We start from the raw sequence: 27,127 nt of genomic DNA, 5'->3' as shown, positions 1-27,127 counted from the left end.
TTCACCATTTTGGCCAGGCTGGTCTCGAACTCCTGATCTTGTGATCCGCCTGCCTCGGCCTCCCAAAATGCTGGGATTACAGGCGTGAGCCACTGAGTCCAGTCAAGTTTATCTGTTAAATGAATGGTCAGATCAAATTTTATCCTCTGAGCCTAAATGCTGGCTTTGGTCTCAGAGGCATCTTTACTTGCTGTCTTAACTGCTGCATGAAGGTAATATGCAGCTGTGTATTACTCTGGCAACACACGTTTCCTTAAAGGAAAACTTGTGGTCACTTCAAAATTTATACTGCACTGGGGAATAGAAAACAACAGTCACAAGCAAGTTTCTTCAGAATTTCTCAGGAAGTCCCTATCAGGGATCTGATTATTTTACTCTTGCTGGCAGGGGCTGGTGAAGTTTCTGTTGTCAGATGGCTGCTATGGGGTTTCTGGTTACTTTTAAGTAAAAATACTTAAAAGTACTTTTAAGTTATTTTTAAGTAATCACCTTAAAAGGTGATTTTTCCTATCCTGAAATAGTCCCTCCATGTCAATAAATATTAAGTGAAGATCTTTTCTGCCGTATTAAAAATGCCCAAAAACATGGTGTTTGGTCTTTCCTAATTGTGTGTGTGTGTGTGTTGTTGTTGTTTTCGAGACAGGGTCTCACACTGTCACCCAGGCTGGAGTGCAGTGGCATGACCTCGGCTCACTGCAGCCTCGACCTCTCAGGCTCAAGCGATCCTCCCACCTCAGCCCCACAAGTAGCTGGGACCACAGGCATGGGCCACCACGCCCAGTTAATTTTTGTATTTTTTGTAGAGACAGGGTTTCACTGTTGCCCAGGCTGTTCTCAACTTCTGGGCTCAAGTAATCCACCCACCTTGGCCTCTCAAAGTGCTGGGATTACAGGTGTGAACCCCTAATTTTTTGTTTTTGTTTTGAGGAGTCTCTGTCACCCAGGCTAGAGTTAAGTGACGCGATCTTGGCTCACTGCAGCCTCTGCCTCCTGGGTTCAAGCAATTCTCCTCCTTTGGCCTCCCAAGTAGCTGGGATCACAGGCATGCACCACCATACTCAGCTAATTTTCGTATTTTTAATAGAAATGGGGTTTCACCATATTGGCCAGGCTGGTCTTGAACTCCTGACCTCAAATGCTTAGCCCACCTTGGCTTCCCAAAGTGCTGGGATTATAGGCGTGAGCCACCGCGCCTGGCCACAGATGTTGATTTTCAAGCACATAATCCTTCAAACATCTAAGAAAGTAGAAACTGGACTAAGTAAAAACATTTATAGATTTTATGAGGTAAACAAAGATGTGCAGGTCGTGCACATGAATCTTTTCGCTGGGAGGAAAGATCACATCCATGTTTCTTAGTCCTTGCAGCATCCCAGAATCTCAGCTTCTAGTTATGTTGTTTGACACTCAGCTGCTCTCTGAAGAGTCATTACCAAAACATTTTCAATACAAATTATTATCATTTCCTGGCAGCAAACTGGTTTGTTAAAACATGAGGTGAGAGAATATATACATGAACAGAAACAAAGATCAAGAACAGATATGGCAGCGAATGAGTGGATTTTTAGGTCTGTCTCTCTCTTTTTTTTTTTTTGAGACGGAGTTTCGCTCTAGTTACCCAGGCTGGAGTGCAGTGGCGTGATCTCGGCTCACCGCAACCTCCGCCTCCCGGGTTCAGGCAATTCTCCTGCCCCAGCCTCCTGAGTAGCTGGGACTACAGGCATGTGCCACCATGCCCAGCTAATTTTTTGTAGTTTTAGTAGAGACGGGGTTTCACCATGTTGACCAGGATGGTCTCGATCTCTTGACCTCGTGATCCACCCGCCTCGNCGGCTCACCGCAACCTCCGCCTCCCGGGTTCAGGCAATTCTCCTGCCCCAGCCTCCTGAGTAGCTGGGACTACAGGCATGTGCCACCATGCCCAGCTAATTTTTTGTAGTTTTAGTAGAGACGGGGTTTCACCATGTTGACCAGGATGGTCTCGATCTCTTGACCTCGTGATCCACCCGCCTCGGCCTCCCACAGTGCTGGGATTACAGGCTTGAGCCACTGCGCCCGGCCTCTCTCTCTCTTTTTTAAAAGAACTCTTTGTGGGTGAAACAAAGAATTTCTTCAAAGATAGTTTATAATTCTGAAGATTAAAGATTTCACTAGCAAAGTAAAATGTGATGGCACAAAGTTAGATAAGTTACTAGGCCAATAAATCCTTTTATTGCTCAGATATTATTTTTAAAAAAACCCAAAACATCCTGCTAGCATAAACTTGTTTTCACTTGACAATAACCCTTAACCAAAGATCTTTGGTAGTGCCTAACTTATAAAAATTATTTTTCTTTTCAAAGTGGAGGCTTAAAAATGTAAAGAGTAGGCCGGGTGTGGTGGCTCATGCCTGTAATCAGCACTTCAGGAGGCTGAGGCAGGCAGATCACGAGGTCAAGAAATCGAGACCATCCTAGCTAACATGGTGAAACCCCATCTCTACTAAAAATACAAAAATTAGCTGGGCATGGTGGTGCACGCCTATAGTCCCAGCTACTTAGGTAGCTGAGGCAGGAGAATCACTTGAACCCAGGAGGTGGAGGTTGCAGTGAGCCAAGATTGTGCCACTGCACTCCAGCCTGGCAACAGAGTGAGACTCCATTTCAAAACAAATAAACAAAAAATGTAAAGAGTAGTTGTTAAGTTCCCATAGGGCTTCCTGGTTATAGGCAGGATTTCACAGAACTTCGTGTCTGCAGCATTTGAGATGCATATATGGGAAGAACTTAGGATGTAATTCAGGAGAGCTAAGGTCTTTATTCTGGTTCTGTAATTCTGTGTCTACTCATTTTGGAGCAAAATACATGTATTGCTGTACCCCTAACAATCCTAGCATGTAGGTGGGCCACAATCCCCATTTTGGCATTTCCAACAATTTACAGCAAATAGGATGTTCATCAGATGTTTTCTGTTCTCTATACATTTCCAAGTTTTGAGTACAGTACCGGAGAGTACTATCATAAAGCCATTTATTCTAGCTCTTGGGGGTGAGGGAGAATAAAATCCTTCACACTAACACCCTCATACATTAAAAGCTGGTCACTGTGTAATGGTTATAGCTATCGATGTTTATCCTCTGGAAAGCACACATGAGGACGGGGACTGGCCTGTTTCAGTTGGTATTTGCACGACAGAGTATTCTCTGGTGATGTCAGACAACAAGCCTATTTGATTCATTTTACCTAATGAGTAACAAGCACCTTTTTCATATTGTTATTGTAACTTCGATTTTACATAGAGAAATTCAGTAGCAAGAACTCAAATGAGTACAAAGTATTGCTTGTGCTTTATTTGGTTCTTAGAGAATTTTGAAGTGGAAATTGCCTGAAAATAAACTTTTTTTTTTTTTTTTTTGAGATGGAGTTTCATTCTTGTTGCCCAGGCTGGAGTGCAGTGGCGAGATATTGACTCACGGCAACCTCTGCCTCCCGGGTTCAAGTGATTCTCTTGCCTCAGCCTCCGGAGTAGATTACAGTGAAAATAAACTTTTATCAGAAGACTAAATAAGTTAAAAGAATAGCTAGATTTAACGTTACACAGAGAATAATAAAAGACAAAGCATGAACAGGAGGCTTATTTATTATTTACATTACCCAACTCAGAGGTTTGGATGCAGTTCTTTTCCTTTCCCTGGGAATTCCTAATCTAGAATTAAAGGGCATTGAAATTATCAAGGTACTTATCTCCAGGGAGAAGTCCACTCTATTGGAGGATAAGCCACAGATAATCTCCTCTCAGTTTCAGAAGACTTTACCAAGGGAGCACACAAATCACTGCCTATCAAAAGCCAGACTAACACCACACCAATCCAGGTGTAACACAGTAATTCTATTCTGTTGTTAATGACCTGATGGGTCAACTCACCTCTCATTCATTCATTCACTTTACAAATATGTGAGAGCTAAGAATCTGTAGCACTGTGTATGAGGATGCATGGAGTGTGCAGTGGATGAAAAGGTAGGTAGGCAACCACCTCTGCCCTCATGGAATGTGCAATCTCCTTTGTTGGGAGGGGAGGTAAGTACCTAAATCAGATATGGCACCAACACGCTGATCTCCTTTGACATGAAAACAAATAACAACAAACAAAGCATGTTAATCCTCGGAAACTGTAACTTTACCTTATGCTAGGAGCCAGGGCTAAGTGGAATATGAAGGAATTTAATTGAGGTGTTATGACCTCTTTTTTGACTCCTGGTTGTATATATTATCTACTATGAGTTTCACTGGATAAGGAGAGACACTGAACATTTTGTATAGGAAAATAAGCTTATAAAAGAAAGTTGCAATATAGACTGTAACTTCTAAGTTGTTAATTTTCTACAAATCTACCCCATTAAAAAAAAATGGAGTCTGGGCCGGGTGTGGTGGCTCATGCCTATAATGGCAGCACTTTGGGAGGCAACAGCAGATGAATCACTAGAGGTCAGGAGTTCGAGATCAGCCTGGCCAATATGGCAAAACCCTATCTCTACTAAAAATACAAAAGTTAGCCGGACGTGATGGTGCAAACCTGTAATCCCAGCTACTCAGGAGGCTGAGGCAGGAAAATTGCTTGAACCTGGGAAGCAGAGGTTGCAGTGAGCAAAGATTGCACCACTACACTCCAGCCTGGGTGACAAGAGCTAAACTCCATCTCAAAAAACAAAACAGAAACAAAAACAAAGTCTGCATTTGGAGTGTTTGTAACAAGGATAAATGTTTGAGGGGATGAGTAGCCTATTTGACATAATGTAATTATTATGCACTGGATGGCTGTATCAAAATATCTCATGTACACCATGAATATAGACACCTATGTGCCCAAAAAAATAAAAATTAAAAAAAAAAAAAACCTGAGTCACCAGGTGATCCAAGATAGTAACAATAACTGTGACACCTTTTTCCTAATGAAACATGCCAATGACTTATTTCTTTAAATACATTTTTTAGGCCGGGCACTGTGGCTCATGCTTGCAATTCCCACACTTTGGGAGACCAAGGTGGGCGGATCACCCGAGGTCAGGAATTCGGGACCAGCTTGGCCAACACAGTGAAACCCCAGTTTTTACCAAAAATGCAAAAATTAGCTAGGTGTGGTGGTGGGCGCCTGTAATCCCAGCTACTTGGGAGGCTAAGGCAAGAGAATCACTTGAACCTGGGAGGCAGAGGTTGCCGTGAACCGAGACAGTGCCATTGCACTCCAGCCTGGGCAAAAAGCGAAACTCCATCTCAAAAGAATATATACATTTTTTAATTACCATGGACTATTCCCTTTTTTTTTTTCCACCTCTAAACTTTTTATTGGCTCTCGCTCCCCAAAGGGTACCGTTTCTGCTGGCTTACCGTCTTGTAACTTCGGTGTCGCTGGTCTCAGACACCACTTTGCCATCCACTATCTGGCGGTTGATGGTTTTGGATGGTTTGCATGGAATTGCTGCTGTCCAGGGCATCACCAAGATGGAAGTCCTTGCTGTCTTCCAGCAGGCGGCGGTAGGTGGCAATCTCAGCCTCCAGCTTGACCTTGATGTTCAGTAGGGTCTTGTACTCCTGGGCCTGGTGCTGTCCCTCAGTCCAGGTCTGTGCCAGCTCTGACTCGAGGTGCAGCAGGATCCCGTTGAGCTGCTCCATCTGCAGGGCACAGCAGGCCTCCACCTCCCTCAGGCTGTTCTCCAAGGGGGCCCTCAGATTTCTCATTGACTCCAGGTCGATCTCCAAGGACTGGACTGTATGTCTCAGCTCCATGTGATCTCAGCAGCTTTGACCTTGGTGGACTGCGTGGTGACCACTGTGGTGCTCTCCTCAATCTGCTGAGATCAGCACTTGTCCATTCTTGTTGGTTCTTCTTAGCCAGCTCATTGTATTGGGCCCTGATATCGGCCATGATCTTGGCGAGGTCCTGAGATTTGGGAGCATCTACCTCCATGGTCAACCTGAGCTTGTAGGCCTTTTACTTCCTCTTTGTGGCTCTTCTCCTTGAAGAGCAGCTCCTCCTTGACAGCCTTGATCTCTGTCTCCTGCTGCAGCCGAGTGACACTGGTATCATCAATGACCTTGTGGAGCCTATGGATGTCACCCTCCATAGACTGACACACGGCCAGCTTTGTCTCATACTTGACTCTGAAGTCATCAGGAGTAAAGTATGCATTGTAGATCTGCAGAATGATGTGAATATTGTCCACAGTATTTGTGAAGATCTGAGCCCTCAGGTCCTCAATGGTCTTGAAGTAATGGCCCCTAGTCTCTGACCTAGGGTCCCTTCTCCAGGTGCTCCCAAATTTTGCTCTTCAGCCTCTGGTTCTCGGTATCCAGGCTCCTCACTCTGTCTAGTTAGGAGGCCAGGCAAGCGTTCAGACTTTGCATGGTCTCCCTCTCATTCTGGATGCCCTCCATTCCTGCCAGACCCCTGACCATCCCTGTGGCCAGGCCCCCAGACCCCAGAAATCGGTTGATCAGGACACAGAGATTTGGGAGCCTGAGTCCCTAGCACCCGCACTGACGCTGGCCCTGTTGCTGGTAGTTTGTGGAGAAGGTGGAGCGAGTGGTGAAGCTGATGCTATCCAGGGAGGAGAGCGGCAGGACAGGACTCAGGCTTTGCCAATGACTACTCCTTGGTTTTTACCTATAATATACTAGCTCTTGTAAGATAAAACATAAGAAATTGAGAGGTATGACATAGAAATGTAAGATATTTAAAAACACTGACACATTGAATACTACACTACTACAATTCTAGTATTATCTGCCAAATTTAGTGTCCTATCATTTACCACTTTACCATCATTTACCACCAAATCCCACCAAATATGACACAGAGACACTTTGTTTAAGAAAAGTTTTATTAATGTGTTAATATTTCAGCAAAGTTATTGCAACGGGTTGAAAATGCAGACACACTATTACAGGCTGTAAGGTAACAAACAAGTTTTACACAATTAAAATGTTACACATACTTACGGGATTTATTGAATGACTAACAGACGCATAAAAGAAATTAAATCGGAAAGACGAAATCCAGTATTAGCACCTACAATATCTCTGACAGTGAAACTTTTAATGGTTTCCCTCTCCTATTGTATTTTTAAACTCTCTCCAAAATACAGTGCTCTCAAACTCCAAGGATGAATGAAAGGCATAAGCGGCCCTGATCCTAGGAACACACAAGGAGAGCTACAAATATTGACTCAGACTTGAGAGTTTTTCTTAGAAGTAACTTACTGTACTTGACCCAATCATAAGATTTCTGTGCACTGAATACTGTATATGAGAAAATTCTGTGAGTTATAAGGTTTGCCAGTAGGGATAGTTAAAAATTAGTAATATACAGTATTATTCCTATCAAATTTTTTTTTCTCATAAGTTATATTTATAACAAAACTATAATTATTTTTTATACTTGCTTATTACATATCCAGGGACACAGCAGGAACATCTAAGTGTTTGATGGTTTGGCATCCACTTTATTGTGCTTACTGATTTTTGATGAACAAGCAACACACATCACATCTTCTCAACATTCAGGGTAATGCAACGATGACATAAAATTCTCCAACGACATAACTGGAAATTGCATTAAATACTGCTTTAATTAGGAATAATTGCTATAATAAAACAAATAACATTATATATTATTTTTTCAATGAGCTTCGGTTTGAGAAACTAAATAGTAGAAACAGATCTTAAGATTTGAGTCATGGCAAAACTGGTAATTCTTTGAAATCTGGGAGATGAATTAGCAAAACCACAGTCACAGCCAACCCCTCACCAAAATCCTGGAGAAAAGCATTTTATTAATTTAGGGGAACAAGAGGGAACACTGGCTAAGATACGACTTGTTGAGGTCTAAAGCCACCTGAGAAGCTGGCCCAAGGAATGAAGAGAACCAATGGTACATACTGGTGGCAGGTAAGAAATAAGCTTTGCACTGGGCTGACCAACTGCGTGTTTTATTAAATGGCTCTGAATAAAAAAGTAAAATGCTTCATTGTGTTTTCCCAGGAACTAATCAAAAGATTACAGAGTCCTACACAATTTGGAAACACAAAGTGGATGCTGAGCGACGAGAGGTCACTCCAGGTGTGGAATTGTAGAAAGTGAGTCCTTGGAGTAAATGGCACCGTGGCTCTGGCAGCAGATAGAAGGGAATGATGCTCTGGAGAGGAGGTAGGGACACCCTGCGGTCGGCCAGTGGATACATGAGGGGCCCGGCTGGAAGTGGAATCTGTAATTAGAGGAAGGGGTAAAGGTTTGAGAGAGATGTTGAAGATAACTTGTAAAACCATTTTTCTGTTTTTTTTTTTTTTTTTTTTTTTTTTTTTTTTTTGAGACGGAGTTTCGCTCTTGTTGCCCAGGCTGGAATGCAATGGCGTGATCTCGTCTCACCGCAACCTCCACCTCCTGGGTTCAGGCAATTCTCCTGCCTCAGCCTCCTGAGTAGCTGGGATTACAGGCACGCGCCACCATGCCCAGCTAATTTTTTGTATTTTTAGTAGAGACGGGGTTTCACCATGTTGACCAGGATGGTCTCGATCTCTTGACCTCGTGATCCACCCATCTCGGCCTCCCAAAGTGCTGGGATTACAGGCTTGAGCCACCGCGCCCGGCCTAACTTGTAAAACCATTTTTCTTCTATCAACTAATATGAGCTTATATGTGCTCTATGTTCTACTAACCCAGGATTTTATCTACTAAAATATCTTGGTACTATTTGTCTAAATGAGTCTACAGCTAAAAAGGCTACAAATCTGTAAGTCCTACACATTCGCATCTCTGACCAAGCACATCACCATGGAGCCAGGCTGCTGTCTACTAGCTGTTCATCCTTGGGCCAGCAACTTCTCTGCCTCTGCTAACTCATCTGAAAAACAGGGATAACAGTATCTAGATAACAGTATTTACCTCACACGGTTGTTGTGATGATTAAAATTAAGCATTTAGAATAGTGCTGGCACATATGTGCCAACAAACATTAGCTGTTTTTATTGTCACTAATTAATTGTGATGGAATAATCATGTATTCCCGTTTTTTTTTGAGATGGAGTCTCACTCTGTCACCCAGGCTGAAGTGCAGTGGTATAATATCGGCTCACTGCAACTTCCGCCTCTTGGGTTCAAGCGATTCTCCTGCCTCAGCCTCCTGAGTAGCTGGCATTACAGGCGTGTGCCACCATGCTTGGCTAATTTTTAAAATATTTTTAGTAGAGACGGGGTTTCACCATTTTGGTCAGGCTGGTCTCAAACTCCTGATCTTCTGATCTGCCTGCCTCAGACTCCCAAAGTGCTGGGATTACAGGTATAAGCCACTGCGCCTGGCCTTATGTATTCTATTTTTATATAAACATCGAAATCTTAATTCACAGAGAAAAAACCAGTGTATCTAACAATAAAGATGTAATAAAGATATATGCAAGATATTATAAAAATTAAGCTTAAAGAAAGGTGTTTTGGTTTAAAGCTCTTTTTAAAAATAATGGCCCTCTTCATGTTTGCATAGTCTTTTGTTAAGTCACTAATTCCCATATATTGCTTCAAATTGTAGACAACGTGCAGACTGAAGAAAAAAAGAACTGAATAAATTATGCTTAGAGTTTCCCTCCCTTCTCCAAGATCTCAGCCCACACTGCATCCTGGACCTTGGGAACACATACTCCAAAAAGGAAACTGTGCTGAATAAATATATCTGCATTCCTGAAAGATGGTATCCAGAAGTTCTTAATGTAAATCTTTCCCACTGTAAAATTCCACAGTTATTTGAATATTGATAGATTAGCCTCTGGTGTGTAATTGCTCAAACCCCAACACATGATTACACAATAATAGTTGCAAAATGAGTCACAATAAATGGGCTGTGCCAAGTCATCACAGCTGCAATTGATATAAAAACTTATCCCATGGCGTGGAACAAAAGCCACACAGAAGGTTCCTGGTTGTTTGTTTGAGAAGTATCAGTTTGAAAATTGTACATGAGAAAGTATATGGACAAGCAACACTAAGTATTCCAAAACAAAGGCCCTCCCCGCCCTTTTTTTGAGACGGAGTCTAGCTGTGTCACTCAGGCTAAAGTGCAGTGGCACAATCAACCTCTGTGTCCTGGGTTCAAGCAATTCTCCTGCCTCAGCCTCCTGAGTAGCTGGGATTACAGGCGCCCACCACCATGCCCAGCTAATAGTTGTACTTTTAGTAGAGACGGGGTTTCACCATGCTGGTCAGGCTGTTCTCGAACTCCCGACCATGATCCACCCGCCTCGGCCACACAAAGTGTTGGGATTATAGGCGTGAGTCACTGTGCCCAGCCAACAAAGCCTTTTTAAGGAAATAAAACATATGGCAGAGGATACCATGATTTAGATATTTGGCTTTCAGGAATTCAGGTGACACATTCACTAGTGCTAAAGAAGGCAGCTCTGGAATGCTGCATGGCTTGCAGGATTGAATAAACTATGCAGGAGCAGACAAAGTGTATTTTTTTTTAAGTATTGAACAAGAGAAGGGGATAAACCTCTAGAATAATCTGATGAACTCTTCCCTTTCTTCATATTCCTGCTGCTGCAAGTACTGAGAGGAAGTATGGTGTAGAAGACAGGGGTTTAATGGTCAATCAGACCTGTGTTCCAATCCCAATACTTGTTAACTGTGTGACCGTGAGAACACCATTTCATCTATTTGTAGTCAAGTTTGCTCATCTGTAAAATGGGGAAATACTATGCACGTTTCTTGTGAGATTCAGAAGTATCATTTGTATAATACCAGGCACACAGTAGGTGCCCTCAAAATCATAGCTTTTATTAATGTAGCCCTAGGAAGACATATGTCTGCTTTGATACATTCTGTGTCTGTGCTGTCTATTAATTAGTGACAGAGACCTGTAAGCACAGTCAACTGGAAAAGCACAGCAGCAGAACATTTTCGGTAGGAAGACCACGTAACTGAAATTGGTAGAAATAGTGATCTGCTACTTCCTGTCACTTAGAAGGCTATGCTAAAGTGCTTACGGCTTCAACATGACTCTGCCTAGAGATTATCAGTATTAATTTGTTTCTTACTCATTAAAGGGTAGTATCTGAATATCTAAGGACATTAACACTTTAAACAAAGGAATGAAATTTATGTTTCTACTCAGTAGGTAACATTTCTTCTGCAAGGGTCTGAAGCTACTTAAATAAAATAAATGGAATATTCAGAATCTCCCCACTCCCCTCTGAAATGTTCCTTTACTTATTAAAGCCATCTGTCATATAGGCAGACATCTCTCAACTGATTTTTATATGCAAAACCCAAGTATTTATATGCCTAGGATAGTTTTGAAATATTAAAACAAGCCAAGTAACCGCCATCCCTCAGTTCCCCACCAAAGTAACAACAAAACCATTCTGAACACAATACAGCAGGAAAAAAATCAGAATTAAATTCTCTATCACCAAATAGAACTTGGGTTGAATAAGCATTTTAAATATCAAGCTGATACGGTGACTAGCTTAAGTTAACACAGCAAATACATCACTATTTAACTGCATGATTTAATGACTTATTTACCATAAGGGGAAGAATATTCATGCATCCTCTAAAATTGCAAAAGCTACATACAGGCCATATCATTTCATATTTACCTTTAATTCTATGGTTTATCTTCCACTGCTCATGCCTCTGTCTTCATAAATGGTAATTTCAATCTAAACAGCATGGCTGTTAAGAAAACACACTACAGGACACAACAGATAAAGGGGACATGGCAAGGTGGATGGTGTGATCTGCAGACTTTGCTTTCAGTTTGCTTTGCTTATTTTTAAATTATTAAATTTTTTTCCTACTTAAGTTTGCTTTCAATTTGCTGAAAATTTTAAGAAATGTAATTATTTATAGTAGTCCACATGCAGTTCCTTCACAAACACCGATGATTTATGTTTTGAAAACAAAACAAAACAAAACAAAATTCTGAAAAAGATGTTTTATTTGTAGAACTAGGGGGCTCTTAACTGAGAATCCACGGAGGTAATGAATTCAGGGATTTTAAAATGCCCTGAAATTATATGAAAACTTTTTTCTTGGGAAAGGAAGGGTTCATGACCCCTGAAAGTTAAAGAACTATTGTTGCAGAGTATAATAAAACTGCTGAAATTATTATCAGCAGGAAGGCCTGGGATTATGCGACCTAGGTTTTTTGAAATAATCATTTACTCATTGCTCCAGTTATCAAGCTAAATTACTTTTTTGCAATTTTATTTACCAAAATCACATAGTGATTTTCAAAGCTTACTGCCTGTAAAAATATGCACAGTATGTCAAAGGTAATGAAATTATACATCTGGCAGCTATAACTGATTTCAACTAGTCAGATGAACCCACGGAACTGCAATTCATTAGGATGACAAGTCTCACCACACACTATGAGTTTATCCATTTCAAAGGGGCTTCAGGTTCAGGATTTCTGCAGCTGAAATGCATTACTCAAACCACTCCCATTATTACTACAAGATGCCCTCAGAACCACCAGGAAAGATGGTGCCCAGATAGTATACAAACCACAGAGACCTGCACCATGCAATGGAAGGAGAGACATGCCTTAATAGAAAAAAATGTTGGAGACAGGGGGTTTACAGTAGGTATGCAATTCACACAGAAACTTCCTAAGGCAAATACAGGATGGGAGTTAATTCTCTCTAACTGATGCCAAACAATACCAACATTTTCTTTTTATAATATTTAGACCTTATGATCTGGACTAAAAAGATACAACTCGCAGTCCTCGCTCAATGGGGTCTGTTAGGAGGAGGCCTTGTGGAGCATATATCTTCTCATTCTGCTCTTGAATGTATTTGGAGACTTTCTTCAGAACCTGAAAAAAGAAACACCACAGCTTTTTACAAACTTCATCAGATTTCCCTTTAAGTGTTAGTGAGATCTCAAAATATTCAGGCAGTAGGAATTCGTTTTCAAGGCAAGTCACATGGATATTCATATGGCGGAATACAGCTGTGATTACTTGGCTCACATGAGTTACATATGACATATAGCAAAGTGTTAGGGACTCTTCAAGTCAAAAATATCTTCGATGTAATGTAAATAAATGCAAACGCATACACAGCACAGTGAGAACTAACCCCCTCCTTCCTACTTCCCACTTCCCAGTCACCTCAATCCTGCACGTAGAGAAACACAGATGGTTATATACACAATGGCTGCTCATGCTTCTCTTTCCCTATTCATAAAGTGTTGTTAATGACATTGTCTAAAATCAAGGACAGTACTTGGCCTTACAAAACTTAAAGGACTATTTACAAAACTTAAAGGACTGCTTCTCTCCTTTGTACATGTTCATCGATTTAAAGTAATGATGAAAGGTTGGCCTATAACAAAAGGTAGTCCCGTTATTTCAAAACTAAAAAGTTTATTTCCTTTGGAGAGCCTGTGGGCATTAGCTGCCAGGGAGTTTCTGATAACTACAAGTGTCTTATGTCATTTCCATGAGTGCATGTAGTACTATTCTGCAGTTTGCTCGTTTCCTAGACAGGAACCACAATTTATAAGTTTAGTATTAAGCTTGTAAAAGTCAAAGCAAATGTAGACAAAAACCAGATAGGATACAAAGGAACTTCTGGAAATTGCCAAATCTCCAGCTTTAATAAGGGCAATTCTGAGACAGATAAGCTAGAAGAAAATAAATCTTAATAGCTATATCCAAAATCAAAGAGTTACATGTTTTACTTCAGGCTCAAAGTCATCATAACCTTTTCCTGGCTCTAATGTTCAAAGAGGATTTAATCCAGTTCTTTAAATTACTATATATTTCCTTAAATTCACACTATTAGGAAATGATAAAGTCACAAATGTGATCACAACTTAAAAGGGAAAAAAGAACTGTATGAAAATAAAGTTGGAAATTAAGCAATGATTTAAGTGTGGCTTATATAACATACAGACCAAACTAACAAATTAGGATGTTACAATTTAGATGCTTTGGTATAAACCGATTTAGAATGTAAAAACTCTACATGTTTTGTATAAAATCTTATTGAAGGAAAGTAATTTAAACAGTTTATTCAAGTATTCTTTGGGGATAAAAAAAATCTCATGTTTTATGCTTCTTTAAGAAAGCTTAAGATTATTGAAAGAGCAGTCTGCATGGTTCTTATATAATAAATTAAAAGAGTACTATTTCTAAAGAAAAGATTTTTTTTTCATCTTAATTACCTGAAGCAATGCATGTATCATTCTCCTACTTTCAGCACTCAAAACATTTGAGCTGTGCTTGGTCTTTATGAACAAAAAAAACCCCTTAGGCACTAACTTCACATCAGAGTTTGTCAATCATCCTGAAATAATGAATAGAAGGAAGCAGCCCATAAAGGTGTCCAACTCAGGCCTCTCAATCTTTTCTCCAATTTCCTCCTCAGCTCACCTGCCAGAACTGGAAACTGGAGACTCAGTCTCCCTTCACTCCAGTCGATTAATACTAGGGAAGACACTCAGAAAAATGCCTGCATGGCTGGTTTCAAAGAAAGGATTCCTTCAGAATAGCCTTCCTCCTCCTTTCTCTGGGTACAGGTTACTAGCAAAGAAACATCATTCCTTTATTTGGTTCAAGCATAACTTCGTTGGGCAAGGATTTTTTTAAAAATAAACTTTAGTAACATTGATGTGCGCTTGGGTATCAGTTCAGAAAGAAAACAATTAGTTTTCTTTTCATATAAGGGCTAAATCTTCTTATAATATGTCGGTGAAGGCAACACTGTCCTTAACAAGATGCTTTAAAACTCTTAGTCTCAAAATAAAAATAAAATTAAAATTAAAACAAACAAACAATAGAACTCGTAGTCTCTTTAGTAGCGGAAAAGCATTAATATGTGTAAACTCATACCATGATCTCAGAAAGGACAAAGCACCATTCTCACCTCCAAGAAACCTCATGTTGACATTTTATTCACACTTTTTTATTTTTGGTAAATCAATGTCAAAGCAAACCACAATATTAATATTAAACAAAGTTATCTGTTACTCTCAAGTCCTCAATAAAACTTCAATTTGTATAATATTTACAAAGTGAAACACAAACCTTGGAAAAAATTACTGCCCTCCCTGAGAATATTAAACTGGAGAAAGCCTACTAGACCTTCAAGAAAAACAGCCTGATGAGGCTAAGGAGCACCAGGGTCTCAGTGTTTTCAGAACATATTCGAGTTCTCGCCTGTCTTCCTTCTAAAGATTACAGCACATAGGCAGAAGGGATGTTTTCTAGTTCATGAACAAGGCAGAGAGATACTGAGAGGAGAACCTTCTACGAGCCCATTTGTTCCCTAATTATCATGGGTAGCAACAATAGAGAAATAACACTGAAGTCTTTATCTTCATTTTAAATCAATAAATAGCACATTCTAGGGAAAAATGCATGATTGTTCTAGTGAGTTTTAAAAGGCCTATTTACAATTTCAATAAATTTAACACACATGACAAAGTATAAGCACTATTATATTTGGCTTACTGTTTGCAGACTAGGAATTTTGATGTTTAAAACAATAGGGACTAAATGACTCAACCCCATACTTTCGTAAGTAGAAAATAATAGCACAAAAATTCCTCAGAGACAAACTGGGGAACGGAGAGGGCAGCTGTGCTTACATTTTAATAATTTTATGAGAAATACAAATACATACTTCCATTTAAAGTATATCATATCTTAACTATGATCATTCCAGTTATTAATGTTGCACAATACAGTTATCCATGTTCAGTTTCTACAAAATACCACCTATTTTTGATGCCTTAAATTTGCTTTCTGGATTCATTTTATTTGGTCTTTACTGGCTTTATAATATTGGCTCTATAAAAAGAAAGGGGCCTTGCTTACACCTATAAAATAGTACCTTACACAGTGTCTACAAATCCAAGTTAAAACATATATTGTGATCAACCAATAACCATTGTGTTTCTGGTATTAAGGACCATCTTCCAAGACTATTGACTGGAAAGATTTTAACTGAGATCTGCTAAGTGTTTTCAATATCCAAATAAACGAGCAGCTGGTTAAAAGGTTACTTATACTTGAAAATAAAAAATTGTAAATGAGTGTACAAATATCTGATTAAAATTTACGTAGATAACTTCATTTAAAATCTATCTCGGCTGGGCACAGTGGCTCATGCCTGTAATCCTAGCACTTTAGGAGGCCAAGATAGGAAGATGGCTTGAGGCCAGGAGTGTGAGACCAGCCTAGTCAACATAATGAGACCGTATCTCTATTTTTTTTTTTTTTTTTTTTTTTTTTTTAAAGTTAAAGTAAAAAAGACTGGCTGCTGGGTGCAGTGGCTCACATATGTAATCCTAGAACTTTTGGAGGCCAAGGCAGGTAGATTACTTGAGGCCCAGGAGTTTGAGACTAGCCTGGCCAACATGGCAAAACCTCGTCTCTACTGGTACAAGAATCACTTGAACCCAGGAGGTGGAGGTTGCACCTCAAGAAAACACTGTTTATTAAGCACTAACCACATTTGAGGCAAATTATTAATTCTAATATCCATTTGAGAGAATTCAGAGAGATTAATTTGTCCAAGATCTCATAATTGGCATACCCTGACTAGCAACCAATAACCAATTTTTTTTTACAAATGACATCAGTACTTCTATCCATTTCAGCAAATATACATTGACAAATACAAATTAATTAAAATTTTATCAACAAAAGTAATGACAAGCCCTTTAATACTTCACTAAGCATGAATAAAATACTCAAGAGATGTACTTCTACCTTAAATTGGCAATATTATGGACTGCTGTAAATAGCCATTCCCGATGATCGAGTTTCTATCCATATGAATCAGCTTTACCTTCCCCTCCTACATTCAGGGCCGACTATCAGCATATCCCTTGGAGCTGGTCACCTCTTTACACCTCCCCTATTCCCTTCCTAGTCCAGGCTATATCACTCTTGCCTGGACTTCTGTGGAGATTCCTATTTTGTTTCCCTACTTCTACTCTTATGCCTTTTTTCCACAAAGCAAAGAGATCTCTTTAAAATGAAAATCTTGCTGGGTGCTGAGGCTCATGCCTTTAATTATCACCCCCTCTCAGTTCCCAGGGCCCATCAAGCTCTCTGGGCCTTTGTGTATGTTCATCTTTCTGCCTCAATGCCCCAGGCTTTTCAACCTTCATGCAACAGCTTAAATGTTTCCACCTCAGAGGCCTCTTCTGACTATACATTCTAGATTAGGTCCCGCCTATTATTTTCTATCCTAGGCCAGTTTGTTTCCTTCAAGGCACTTATCATAATGTATAATTTTGTTGGCTTTATTTATGTTTCCTTGTTATCAGTTGTCACCACTTAATTATGAACCCCACAAGGTCAGCAACCACGTTCGCCCTGCCAGCACTTTGCTTAGCACATAGTAGGCTTTCAACAGTTATTGAGCAAACAAATCCCCTGAGCCTCACTCACTAAACATATTATTACAGAGGAGATACACTAAAACAGAAAGCTGACACTGAGCCTTGGTAACTTCTGATTCTGAAAGTTAAACAGGAATGAAAGTTAGCTTCTCTGTGTGGTATTGATAAGGAAGGGAAGAGCGTGGTCTCTCTAAATGATACAGAAGGGGGCAGGAAAGTGCTGGGTAGAGGAGGGCATGGTCCCTGGCTAGCGCTCCGCCTCGGGCCAGTGCCCAGTAGGTGAGGACAGCAATTGTTGTTTTCCTGCCCAAATGTTGCATTTCCACCCTGGCCTGCCACGCCCCCATCCTGTGCCTATGAAAACCAAGACCCTAGCAGGCAGACACATAGGTGGTTGAATGTGGAGAGGTGTACATCGGTGGAGGAACACACAGGATGTCGAGAGGAAAACACTGGCCTAAGAGCCCACTGGATCGCTGGTAGGCAATCAACTGGCGGAATGACGTGGAGTTTGGCCAGGGTGGTTAGAGAAGAGCTGGGCTGTTTAGCGACCTGACTCCAGGGGAAGATCATCTCCCTCCTGGCTCCCCCAACTGCTGAGAGCTACTTCCACTCAACAAAACCTTCCACTCATTCTCCAAGCCCACATGCGATCGGATTCTTCCAGTACACCAAGGCAAGAACTCTGGGATACAGAAAGCCCTCTGTCCTTGCGATAAGGCAGGGGTCTAATGAGCTAACACGAGCTGCCTACGGACCCTGTAACACACGCCCACTGGGGCTTCAGGAGCTGTAACACATTCACCCCTAGATACCGCCATGGGGTTGGAGCCCCACAGTCTGCCCATCTGTATGCTCCCCTAGATGTTTGAGCAGCGGGGCACTCAAGAAGCAAACCACACCCCCATCGCAGGCCCCACATGGGGGGTGGGGGCAAGAGAACTTTTCCCGTTTCAACATGGGAAGGATATAAATAACTATATTAAATATACCTGTTTATATGAGATGGAATTATAGTAACAGCATGGTAATGAAGAATGCAGCAGCATTTTCAGCTACAAGCCCCAAAAGCTTTGGCTGCAACTACATGCACTCTCCACTACATGGAGTGTAAGACATTTCTATCAGATAGGGTAAAATATATTCCCATAGCATTTCATTTTCTAAGCACTGTCAAAATTCACTGATTAATTTACAGTCATTTATTTAACATATATTAAATGAGTGCCTGATATACCAAAGGCATGATGTTAGGCATGAAGAGGGATACAAAATGGTTAAGGCATTGTCCTCAAGAAAAATACATACTTTAAGGGCAAGTAAGACAAGAACATAAATTGCTACACTCCAAAAAAGAGTGAGGCAAGTACCAGAAAACAGATAAAAATAAAATGTTGTAGGGACACAGAGAAGAGAAAGAATTCTGACTGAAAGAGAGAAAAAGTTAGATGGAAGTGAGACCTAAGGGACTGGTGGGATTTGAACCTGGGAAGATGGCATTCCAGGTGGAGGAGAACCACAGTGGCTATGTTTGCTGACCAGGGAGGGATGGAGTTTGGCTGAGGAAGAAAGTGAAGGAAGGAATATGAGGTAGAGCTAGAAAGGTAAACAGGTCAGTTTGAGCAGGACCTTGAACTTTACTCAGTGGCAAAAAAATGGGAAGCCAGGGAAGTTCTCTGACTTGGCAGAAGTAGTAGGGGAAGTAAATCTGTTTTATGAACACTGCAGCAGATAGTTCAGAAAAGCAAAAGGAGGGAAGAGATGAGACAAGTCAGACTATTTCAAAAGTCTAGAAGAGAGAGAATAAAGGCGTACCCTAGGATAGTGGCAGAGGAAATCACAAAAACTTAATGACCGGGAAAATGGAAGACACTGCAGTCTTTCCCTCTTCTTTATCCCCCACGCCCAAAGATGGTACTGAAAAGACAGGGGTGCCATTGACAAAATGGGGAGGTGGGAAGTTTGACTTCTGGTCACCTTAGGTTGAGAAATCAGCAATTTGGGAGCTAGCAGGCAGCTGGAAAGAAAAGTTAAGAACTCAGGTGGGAGGACAGAGTGAAACTTAGGGAAATAAAGTAAAAACATTCCCAGAAAGCTGAGTAGGAGAACATATAGATTTTCTACATTCTTCTTAAGTGTAAGCCAGTCTGAACAGTGACATGTCACCTGCAATTGAACACACCAATTGTGACCTGTTTTGAAAGACTCAGGACTATGTGCTCTGTACACAGGTGCAACAACACAATTTGAATGATAAATGCCCCTACGTATGTTATGGCAACTATCACTATGTAAGCATCAATATGTAATAAACTTGCCTTTCTCATGATTTTAAGAGATTTCTGTGAAAACAATGTAGCCTTACCTTCTCATAATGAGTTTCCATGCATAGGAAGATGGTATATGCTGTTAAACAAGCCAAACAACCTTCAAGATATGATTGGCCGCCAAGCTTCTCTGCTTCTGCATAAAGGTTATTTAGAGTTCGAACTGTTTCTTCAAACTGCTGCCTATCAATCTGTAGAGAAGAAAAAATTTAAAAGTAAGTTTTGAAAAAAAAAATCAACGTACTAATGCATGGTCTCACTAATTTATCTTGTTTTGTCACCATTCTTAGCTAACAGTTGACCATTTTTTGGTGATTAAATCTGGGCCTAAGTTATTGAAACTGCTTAGTTTGTTTAATTTTATCCCTTTTATAAATACTGGATAGCTTTAAGGCTCAATAAGGTACTTCTTTACTTTTTTATTCTTTCTACTGAATTTCAAGTAACTTTAGACTATTCCTCTTTCTATTGATTTAGATTCACATTTACTGAGCACCTACTATCAGATACTATGACATGGGCAAATATAAAGTCTAGTGGGGGCACATACAAAGGCTAAGTTTCCTTTATCTGGGGAGAGCAGGTAATCTGAAATTGAGTAACCAAACAGTGGAATTTACTAGGCCAAAGGGAATGGCATTTTAGCAGAATGATGAAATGGCCTAAGTTCTATATTCTGTTTAGTCAATCTATCTCTTTTAAAGTAACTATCCTGTTACTAAATAAGGTAAAATTGGTTAAGGTAAAATCTCAAGCTAACACACAATTTTTCAAATAAAGTCATTCTTATTACTTCTTCCTATTTGGTGACACCATTATCTTAAATTTACACTAATACTACTACAGGTTGAGCATCCCTGATCTAAAATTCTGAAGTCAGAGAGGCTCCAAAATCTGAAACTTTTGAGCACTGATATGACAAGTGGAAAATTCCACACCCGACCTCATGTGAGGTGTCACAGTCAAAATGCAGGTGCACAACACACAGTTTATTCAGTGTCCCCAAGGGAAAAAAGACCCTTCCAGCCCAGGTCAGCTGCCAAGTATCTTTTCTATGCACAGCCAGATTCTCCCATGCAAGCATGTTCTCAAAGGGTGATAAGATGGTTCAGTGTACACACACTTTGTCTTGTGAAGTCATTAAAAATATTGTATAAAATTACCTTCAGGTTATATGTAGAAGGTGGATATAAAACATAATGAATTTTGTGTTTAGACTTGGGTCCCATCCCCAAGATAACTCACTAGTATAAACAAATATTCCAAAATCTGAAATACTTTTGGTTCCACACATTTCACATAAGAATCTGTACTGTCACCCATCATTTCACTCAATCATCTGCTTTTACTTTATTCTTCCAATATTACTTTACTGCCTTCTAATAGTACTTTGTGTGACAGATTTCAAATTTCACTATTTCATCCCAGGACTTTCAAGGGCCATTAGGAAAGCATTCATCCAATACTGCCATTCTTATCTGTTCACACTCTAGGCCTTCTCTCACATAAGGATTCCCTTATTTCTAAGATTAATAAGTACTTATTTACTAATTCTCTCTTTTGTATTCTTTCTTTAAAAATACTTTTTGTTTGGCCTTTTCCCCACTTTCCTGGTTGCTGTGAACCCTATTAAGTCTTTCTTTATAATAGAAATGACTCCAGAGAAAAAAAAATCGTCTGGTGTGGTGACTCACGCCTGTAATCTCAGCACTCTGGGAGGCCAAAGTGTGTGGGTCACTTGAGCTCAGGAGTTTGAGACCAGCCTAGGAAACACAATAAAACCCTGTCTCTACTAAAAATGCAACAATTAGCCAGGCATGGTGGCACAAGCCTGTAGTCCAAGCCACTCAGGAGGCTGAGGTGGGAAGATTGCTGGAGCCTGGAAAGTGGAGGTTGCAGTGAAACGAGATCTCACCACTGCACTCCAGTCTGGGTGACAGAGTGAGACCCTTTCTCACAAGAAGAAAAAAAACATATCTCACTCTTGTCACCTAGGCTGGAGTACAGAGGCACAATCTTGGCTCACTGGAACCTCTGCCTCCCAGGATCAAGTAATTCTTGTGCCTCAGCCTCCTGAGTAGCTGGGATTACAGGCATGCACCACCATTCCCAACTAATTTTTGTATTTTTAGTAGAGACGAGGTTTCGCCATGTTGGCCAGGCTGGCCTGGAACTCCTGGCCTCCCGTGATCCACCTGCCTGGCCTCCCAAAGTGCTGGAATTACCGGCATGAGCCACTGCACCTGGCCCCAAGAACATATGCAGCAGCAGGGTCTCGGATCATTGCAACCCCTCCACCTCCCGAGTTCAAGTGATTCTCCTGCCTCAGCCTCCTGAGTAGCTGGGATCAGAGGCGTGCACACCACCACGCCTGGCTGATTTTTGTATTTTTAGTAGAGACGGGGTTTCACCATGTTGACCATGCTGATCTCAAACTCCTGACCTTAGGCAATCCACCCACCTTGGCCTCCTAAAGTGCTGGGATTACAGGCATGAGCCACCATGCCAGGCCAAGAACGTAATCTTTTAAAGTGTAAAACAATTCGTGACCATCCATAAGCTATGACAATTCTTTATATTAGAAGCTGTTGCAGTCATTGTTTTGTCCTTTGTGTGGAAAATGTGAGGAGTCAATAAGCCAGTGGCATGCATTAGTTTAATGTAACCTCTAAAGTGGTGTTGGCTCTACCCATTTTTCAAAAGGAGTTATCTTAAATTTCCAGGAATATTAGAGTTTTGGACAAAGGCTAGGTGGGTAAAGATGGCCTTTAAGCAATTCTTCACTGAGCTACCCCTTGAAGATGTGGTGTCAAAGCTGGTCATCCGGGAACCTAAGTCAGAGTTCTCATTCCTGAAAACAGACTGAGGAGAGCCCAGTGAACAAAAATGGTAAGCTGTTATGTTCACCTAATTATGCCTAGGTTAATGCCTTCAGTTTGTCCACTGATAAGTCTACAAAAGTCTAAATAATTCCAATCACATTTCATATGCCTATAATTCCTTGAATTATTTCTCTTTCTTTATGTACAATACAATTTAAAATCATGGATTCAACCCAGAAACATCTTATTTCTTCCATATTAGAATTACTATTTATCCCAGGAACCCTAATTATTATTATTTTTTAAGTTTAGAGACAGCGGCTTGCTATGTTGCCCAGACTGCTTTTGAACTCCTGGTCCCAAGTGATCCTCCTACCTCAACCTCCCAGAGCAACTGGGATTACCTGGGTGCAAGTCACCATGCTGAGCCAGAAACACTAATTCTTATGAGTTATTTCGAGATTACAATGCCTTATAGGATAGAGGCAAATCATATGTCAGTTAAACAAACAAACAAAAAGGCTAATTTAAAAAAAAAGTTAAATGGTTAAAGAAAAGTAAATGCCAACAAGTTTTTGAAAGGTTATTTTTAAAAAGGAAAATAATGGGTAACAATCACAGAAGGCATCAGTAAAGGCAAATGACAAACTTCACAAGAAAGGGCTCATGAGAACAAAATGTTGGCATCTGTATCTCACTACCGTTAGGCTATGAAAAACAGTGGCCAGTGTTCTCCCTTAGGTTCCTGGGCACTGATACAGGAGCTCTATCAAAATTTAGAGATACAAGAAGTCAGCGCTAAATAAAACTGGAACCCACAAACATCAAATGTCAGAATGGAGAGAAATCAGGTTCATTTTCCCCAAATTTTTGTTTCTTGTTGAACTATACAGTAGAAAGCATGGTGAAGCCTCCAGTGATCATGTATCAAGGGTGGCAGGTCTAAGGTAATTACTAACCAGATGGGGAGACTTATTTTTAAAGGGAAATAAGGGAACAAGTGCCTCAATTACAGTTCACTCATTCTTCTACCCAGACCAAGGGTAACTAAGAGATCTGTATTTTGGCTAATGAGAATAAAGTTTCCTTTAAAGAACTGTTCTGGCAACAAAACGCTTAAGCATCAAAGTATTACATTCTAACAGGCAGCAGAGAAAATGAACTTGTTAACAGACAGAACCTGTCCTTTACTCTCAAATTAAAGGGCACAAATGTGTGTGTATTTTTAAAAAATGCTTTAAAATAACACAGAACACTTGCATATTCGTCTCTTTCTCTATTACGTTGCCAAGTGTGATGCTCTCACAAAAGGAAAATCAGCCCCAATGGCAGAGCGATCAGTAAAATTTCTGGGGTAAGTAGTAGAGAAACAGATATCTTTCAGTTTTTCATCAAAGCAAGGAAAGTTTAAACCTGTAATTTAAATTTAATCTCAACACACATAGATGCATACACACACAATCAAAGCTTTTCTGGTGGATTAAAGCATAAGCTAGTGTTTTAACCCTAACATTTAAAAAGAAAAAAACAAATTCAAAGGCACAATTGAGTAGCACCATGTAACATTCCATATTGTACTCAGTACCACAAGCAGTTCTGGGCTATATGAAGTCAAAGAGGTAAAAGGACTCCAGAATTTAGAAACATCCATTTCCTGAGATCAGTGGAGCACTGTAACTACACTGTACTTTTGTACTTAGATTACAAAATAAAGGTTCTGCCACACACAGAATGGAAGGCTGATGTCTGATTCTGCATACACACATTTAGCTCAAATATATGAGTCGTAAGTGCTGCTTTAAAACCTTAAAGCAAAGGAATCTTTAATGTCCAAATAATGGTGGTGAAAAAGAATATATTCTGAGTTTGAAGTACATAAATTATATGTTATAGTTTCCATCAGAGGCTTAAAAATAAAAAACATTTGTTTGATTCCATGTAAATCTTTTTATTTATTTTTCAAGACAAGTGTTGCTCTGTTGCCCAGGCTGGTATGCAGTGGCATGATCTTGGCGCACTGTAACCTCCACCTCCCAGGGTCAAGCAATTCTTCTACCTCAGCCTCCTGAGTAGCTGGGATTACAGGCGCCTACCACTATGCCTGGCTACTTTTTCTATTTTTAGTAGAGACAAGGTTTCACCATGTTGGCCAAGCTGGTCTTGAACTCCTCACCTCAAGAAATGCACCCGCCTTGGCCTCCCAAAATGCTGGGATTACAGGCGTGCCACAGGGCCCAGCCTGATTCCATGTAAATCTTAACATGTAAAGCACATCAATTGTGATGTTAAATTATTTTAAAATAACATTCAGTAGCTCTATCCAACTGGCCAGTTGCTCAATTTCTACCTCTTCAAACCACTGTGGGTAGTTTCACCTACTGTCAAGCTGAGTTAACTCAGAACATAGTTGACAACATATTGCACCATTTAAATGGCTTTTCAGAAACAAGTCGCTTCACCATCTTTAAAAGGCATATTTGATTAATTTGCAGTTAAAGAAACATATTTGGGCCACTAACCTGCCAATTATTATGTCAAAATGAAGGAAGCTATAATGGATCATTGCTGATTTCCCAACCATGGCAATAGGGCAGTACAACCCACCTCACTGTAAACTGACTGTAAATAACTGCTACACATTTCTCTATACAGACTCATCCACACCCACTTATCCCATGACCAGCATCTCTCAGCCCTACACCCAAGGAATGCCTAATCACCTCTCAGGCCCTGCCCTCCCTGTCACAGAGGAGAGAGCCACAAAACCTGCTCCCAGCTCACCAGAAATTGATACCTTAACAGGAAACAGAATCTACGTAGTAACATGGGTCAAGACCAAAAGAATCTTTGGTTGAGTGTACACATGTGGGCAAACAAAAACACAGGCAGGCACACACTCCATTACTGCTACAAGAAGATACAATGATTTTTTTAAAAAAACGTTTTGCTAAGTCTGAAGAAAGGGGAAACAAATCCCATTCTTCCATTTTGCACGCAATGCTGCTCAAAAGACCTATATGCTGATGACCATTTTGATATGCAAGACAAAACAGGTGGCTCCCAGTGGATGTGACAAGTTTAAGGCCTTGTTCTGAGGTATTTTCCTGTCCAGGCCTATCTAACGCTCTGTGTCTTCAAGGTTCCAATGTATCGCCTGGCAATGCACTTAATAAACCCCTTCAACCAAACAGTGGGACCAGCACAGAGGCGGCAAATACCAGTCATGAGAATGATGATGATTCCTCATGTGCGGAAAGATATGAGAATATAGTTTACAACCAGGTGACTGAGGTGGCCTGGAGCCTCAGGAATTGGCTCCTCATTGCTGCCGACAAAAACCCGGGGTTTGGATTTGGGGGAGTGCAGAAGACTGCTGGGTCCAGATTTCCAGCACCTGGCAACAAACTTCTGTAAGGTCGTCAACCCCGGCGACCGGCCTATCATTCTTCCTCCTCCAAACACCTGTCTTGCTTAGTGGCTCTCTTCTCACACCTTTGGCCAAGGCCCCTTCTGTGCCTGGCCTTCCCCAGAACCGCGGGGCCCTCAGCGGCCCGGGTGTCGCCCACATCCCTCCCGTCCCTGGTGAGTCTCCCCCCTCGCCCAGGGCAGGCGTGGGGAGCCAGGTGGCGTACCCGGTTCTCCAGCTCCGCGGGGAACTTGGTCTGGAACTGGCAGCGTGTGCCACTGCTGTAGTCGCGTTGAATGAACACCTTTCCCGACACCGGCGCCTGCTGCGGCCTCATGGCGAGGACGGGACCGGCCGCGCTGCGGGATCGGGGAAACACCAACCGCGGTTCAAAGTCCAGGCCTGGACCCGGGACTCCGGCCCACCAGCCCCTTGCCCCTACCCGCCGCCCAGAGCAGCCCAAGGCCTCCTCCGCCCCGCTCCCCTTCACTCATGCTGCCACCGCGGGCCTTGGCCGCCACCTGGCCAAGGCCCCGCGCCCCGCACAACCCGGTTCGGCCCGGGAAACACAAACCCGCCTCCTCTGCCCTCCAGCTGCTGTCGCGCTGTCTTCGCCGTCACTTACGTCCTGCCGCAAAAAGCCTCTTCCTCGCCCCTCAGTTCGGCTTCCTACTTCAAGTCTGGGAGCCACCGTCTTCTCCGGCCGTAAAGCGACCCTGCCGAAGCTGATCGCTGTGGGGCTGGGCCTAGGAAGGGGAACGCTGTGGGCGGGGCCAGGGCCAACCCCGCCTTCCGCCCTCGCCGGGGTGGTTTCCGGAACGAGAGGGGCGGGGCGAGCTGTGGGGCTGCAGAGGGCGAGAGCGCGCGGGGGCGTGAGGGGCGGAGCTTCTCTGCTGTGTCATTTCCCTAATGATTGTGGCAGGTAGTTCCCGATCGCTTATTGTGAGGGGTTATTTTCATTGTTGATTGGACGTCGCAGATTACGTGTGGGTTATGCCACCCAACTAAGACACAAAACGTAGAAAGCAACACCCGCTCCCCAAACCCTGAAACACAAACCGCTCATCGTGTTCAGAAGTAGAAAGCAGGCTCGAGAGGATCCATTTAGTCCCTGGACTCGTGAGACAGGGCCAAGAAGCGAGGACGAAGAACCTGCCTGGGCACCCGCGTTGAGCGCC

The 27,127-nt window shown here is 41.5% G+C and overlaps 1 protein-coding gene and 1 pseudogene across 4 annotated transcripts; both read right to left on the bottom strand.

The window, feature by feature from the left end:
• Nucleotides 1-5,337: 5,337 nt before the first annotated feature.
• Nucleotides 5,338-8,215, bottom strand: LOC108293245 (annotated as a pseudogene).
• Nucleotides 6,840-26,740, bottom strand: GOLGA7 (golgin A7). 4 transcript variants are annotated; one of them, XM_017514560.1, is made up of 6 exons: nucleotides 26,575-26,740; nucleotides 26,176-26,308; nucleotides 19,760-19,912; nucleotides 12,749-12,850; nucleotides 11,625-11,687; nucleotides 6,840-8,239 (listed from the first exon to the last, which is right to left on the bottom strand). In XM_017514560.1, exons 2-5 carry the CDS (start codon nucleotides 26,284-26,286, stop codon nucleotides 11,640-11,642), a joined length of 414 nt encoding a protein of 137 aa, XP_017370049.1. In that variant the 5' UTR covers nucleotides 26,287-26,308; nucleotides 26,575-26,740; the 3' UTR covers nucleotides 6,840-8,239; nucleotides 11,625-11,639. The 4 variants fall into 4 exon arrangements, with proteins under 4 accessions (XP_017370049.1, XP_017370050.1, XP_017370048.1 ...); XM_017514561.2 differs by having other exon boundaries at nucleotides 11,625-11,692; nucleotides 26,524-26,684; XM_017514559.2 differs by having other exon boundaries at nucleotides 26,524-26,676.
• Between the last annotated feature and the right edge of the window lie 387 nt (nucleotides 26,741-27,127).

The sequence above is a fragment of the Cebus imitator genome, unplaced genomic scaffold (genome assembly GCF_001604975.1).
Source record: "Cebus imitator isolate Cc_AM_T3 unplaced genomic scaffold, Cebus_imitator-1.0 Scaffold526, whole genome shotgun sequence".
NCBI lineage: Eukaryota > Metazoa > Chordata > Mammalia > Primates > Cebidae > Cebus > Cebus imitator.
This window is presented reverse-complemented; position numbering and strand designations above follow the sequence as displayed.